At 36.1% G+C, this 3072-nt stretch overlaps 1 protein-coding gene across 1 annotated transcript in view; it reads right to left on the reverse strand.

The window, feature by feature from the left end:
* The window catches only part of LOC107743215 (DEP domain-containing mTOR-interacting protein-like), a 44901-nt gene that overhangs the window by 5346 nt on the left and 36483 nt on the right, over nt 1-3072 (reverse strand). Inside the window, exons 6-7 of the mRNA XM_016556358.1 lie at nt 1914-1984; nt 669-773 (exon numbers count right to left, since the gene is read on the reverse strand). Of these exons, the coding sequence (XP_016411844.1) occupies nt 669-773; nt 1914-1984 (176 nt within the window). The remainder of the gene's footprint in view (nt 1-668; nt 774-1913; nt 1985-3072) is intronic.

Here is a 3072-nt window from a genome sequence, read left to right on the forward strand (position 1 = left end):
TATGGGGTGCTGTGTGTACATTAATGAGGAAAAAAATTAACTTAAATGATTTTAGCAAATGGCTGCAATATAACAAAGAGTGAAAAATTTAAGGGGGTCTGAATACTTTCCGTACCCACTGTATCTGCATGACCTTTACTTGAACTTGTTGCAAAATCTGTGTGAAAATCACATGGATTGCTATTGAAATGACTTGATTTCGGCTGTGAAAATTTGCCCAAAACATTATTATCTGTAATCCACAGCCTCAAGCATATATATATTGTCATATGTACTTCAATATATTGTCAGAAGCCACAGGTGTTCATTTTGAGTTATACCTAAACCTGTTTTCACGTCTCTCAAAGTGACGGCACCCATTGACTTGCATATTAGGAATCAACAAGGACCATGGGTTCACCAAAAAAAATCATAATTTGTGTTTTACTGAAGAAAGTCACCTATATCTTGAATGGCCTAAGGGTGAATACATTTTCATTTTTGCATGAACTATCCCTTTAAGAGCCATTATAGTGGGTTGTGTCCATTTATTGGTTATTGGCCAGAAGTTGAAAATAATTATTGGCTTATTGGTTTGGTCAAAATTTCCATATTAGTGCATCCCTGTAGAATGAGACATACTGTTTTCTCACTATAACAAATTTCCTTTTGCAGTATGACTACTGTACCTTCATTCCCACTGCTGCAGCGGGTCCGCCGGGGTCTACTGCCTGGATGTGGCAGGGTTTACTTCCTCTCACCACGAATCCCCAGCCCACTGCGTCTCCCACAATCTGCAAACACATACATCCAAACACATTCGAGGTCATACACTGAGATATCCATTTCATTTTACTTTACTTTACTTTACTTCTAATGAATGTAATGCATTACATATACTTACATAATGTCAAATATATTGATTTATTTTAGCTGATTTTTATCTTTTTACTGTGCCATATACTTGTATATTGTGTATATATATTTGGTCATTTTTCTATTCAGATGGTGGTATTGCAGTTGTGGAGCAATATGGTTCAAATGTTTGTGTTGTGCAATTGCATTCAGCATGGATTTTAAATGTCATTATTAGTGGATGTGGTTTATTCAAAATGCTTGACAAGAAACATGTAGTAAATGACAATACACAGTAAGGTACATGGCAGCTGATGACAAAGTATCAAATTTCAAAGTCTCCTAAATTGCTCTTGGATTTTCCTGTTGATCCAGTTGAGGATTAGAATCATCTCCACATCTGAGGAAAAACTTCCTCTCGCTATTTTTAGTTGTGAACTGTTTCCCTCCATGCAAATGGATTCTCAGAACCAAACATAGTTATGCAATTAGAGCTTGGAGTCTGAGCACATTTGGCAGGAGTGTGTGTGTGTGTGTGTGTACCTACTTAACCATATTTTGGAGACAAATTTGTACCCAAAAATGAGCTAAACCTGACAAAATCTCCAAAAACCTCCCTTTGGGTATGTCCTCATTTGTAAAACTGGTATAAAAATAAAGTAAACAAAGAAAGTTTTAAATTGTAAAAATGCAGAAAGTTTCGTATAAGGGGTAGGTTCAGGTGTAAGGTGATAGAATATACAGTTTGTACAGTATAAAAACCATTACGCCTATGGAATGTCCCCATTTTTTGTGCAGACTATTACTGCATAGAAAATTATTACTACTTTTGAGATCTAAAACACTCATTAATGCACCAGTCCATATGAATCAAATCACGGAGCTGTTAAATTAAGACATGAAAACCCGCACAAATGTATCCTAGTATCTTCATAATGAGCTTTTAGCAGCAACGTCATTCATTCCAACTGAAAAATCTCATTAAGACTCAAACTTGTGTCCATGTGTGTGTGTGTGTGTGTGTGTGTGTGTGTGCGCGTGTATGTGTGTGTGTGTGTGTGTGTGTGAAAGTGACTTACTGTGAATGTCTTCTTTATGTAAGGTCCACCAGGAGTCTGAAGTTCCTCTGGGCTCACTTGTCTCTTCAGCACTGTAAATAATATACACACAATATTCCTCAGTCATGAACTCTAAACAGTAAATCATGTGACTATTTAAAACATGGTATAAAAGAATCATGTTTATCTATTCACTGCAACAACACTGAGTTTGATTCACTACTGGTTTACACTACTTGATTCACCACTTGGATTACAATTTGCAACTAGACGGATGTACTGTTACTTCCTCTACAGTCAAAAATCTGGGTGTTATATTAGATAGCAACTTGTCTTTTGAAAATCATATTTCCCATGTTACAAAAACAGCATTCTCCATCTTAGAAACATTGCCAAGCTACGAAACATGTTACCTGTTTCTGATGCAGAAAAGCTACTTCATGTACATTTCTGCCATAGGTACATTACCTGACAGTGACCACTGATAAGCTACCACTAAATATTGTAGAAACTTAATTTGCTGTAAAGTTGCTTTGCAACGATTTGTATCGTGAAAAGCGCTATACAAATAAACTTGAATTGAATTGAATTGAATTGGTTTATTACTTTACTCCTCACATTATGTACAGTAATACTAATTTAATAATTATTAATATATATATTATAATATATATTTATTTATTTATTTAATTTAATTTAATAATGCAGTCCATAATCCCTCATTTAAAAAGTCGACACAAAGACATCCTGAAACACAACATGTGCTTTTTCAGAGAGAGAGGGGGGGGAGAGTAATTAAGCTGTAATGGAGCACTGAAGGTTTGTGTTTAATGAAATAATGAGGTTGATAATGATGGTCTAATTTAGGACAAGAGGTTCAAATCAGCCTGATCTCTTCATCAGTAATGTAATGAGTGAGCCAAACCCTGAACCACTTAGTCACAATCCAAGATCCAACTGCACAGCTATTGACTGGATCCTGATTGGCTGATCAGAGCCCAATTTATAGTAGTAACAAGGACAAATAAGGTAGTGTCTATAACGAATAGTTCTCTAAAAAACGTCTCGGTTACGTATGGTAACCCTCGTTCCCTGAAGGAGGGAACGGAGACGTCACGTCGGATGACCGACGAATTGGGATCTCGCTTAGAGAGACCAATCTCCCTCGTGTCTAAACTAA

This window comes from Sinocyclocheilus rhinocerous, unplaced genomic scaffold (genome assembly GCF_001515625.1).
Source record: "Sinocyclocheilus rhinocerous isolate Xijiao unplaced genomic scaffold, SAMN03320098_v1.1 scaffold946, whole genome shotgun sequence".
NCBI classification, from domain to species: Eukaryota; Metazoa; Chordata; class Actinopteri; order Cypriniformes; family Cyprinidae; genus Sinocyclocheilus; species Sinocyclocheilus rhinocerous.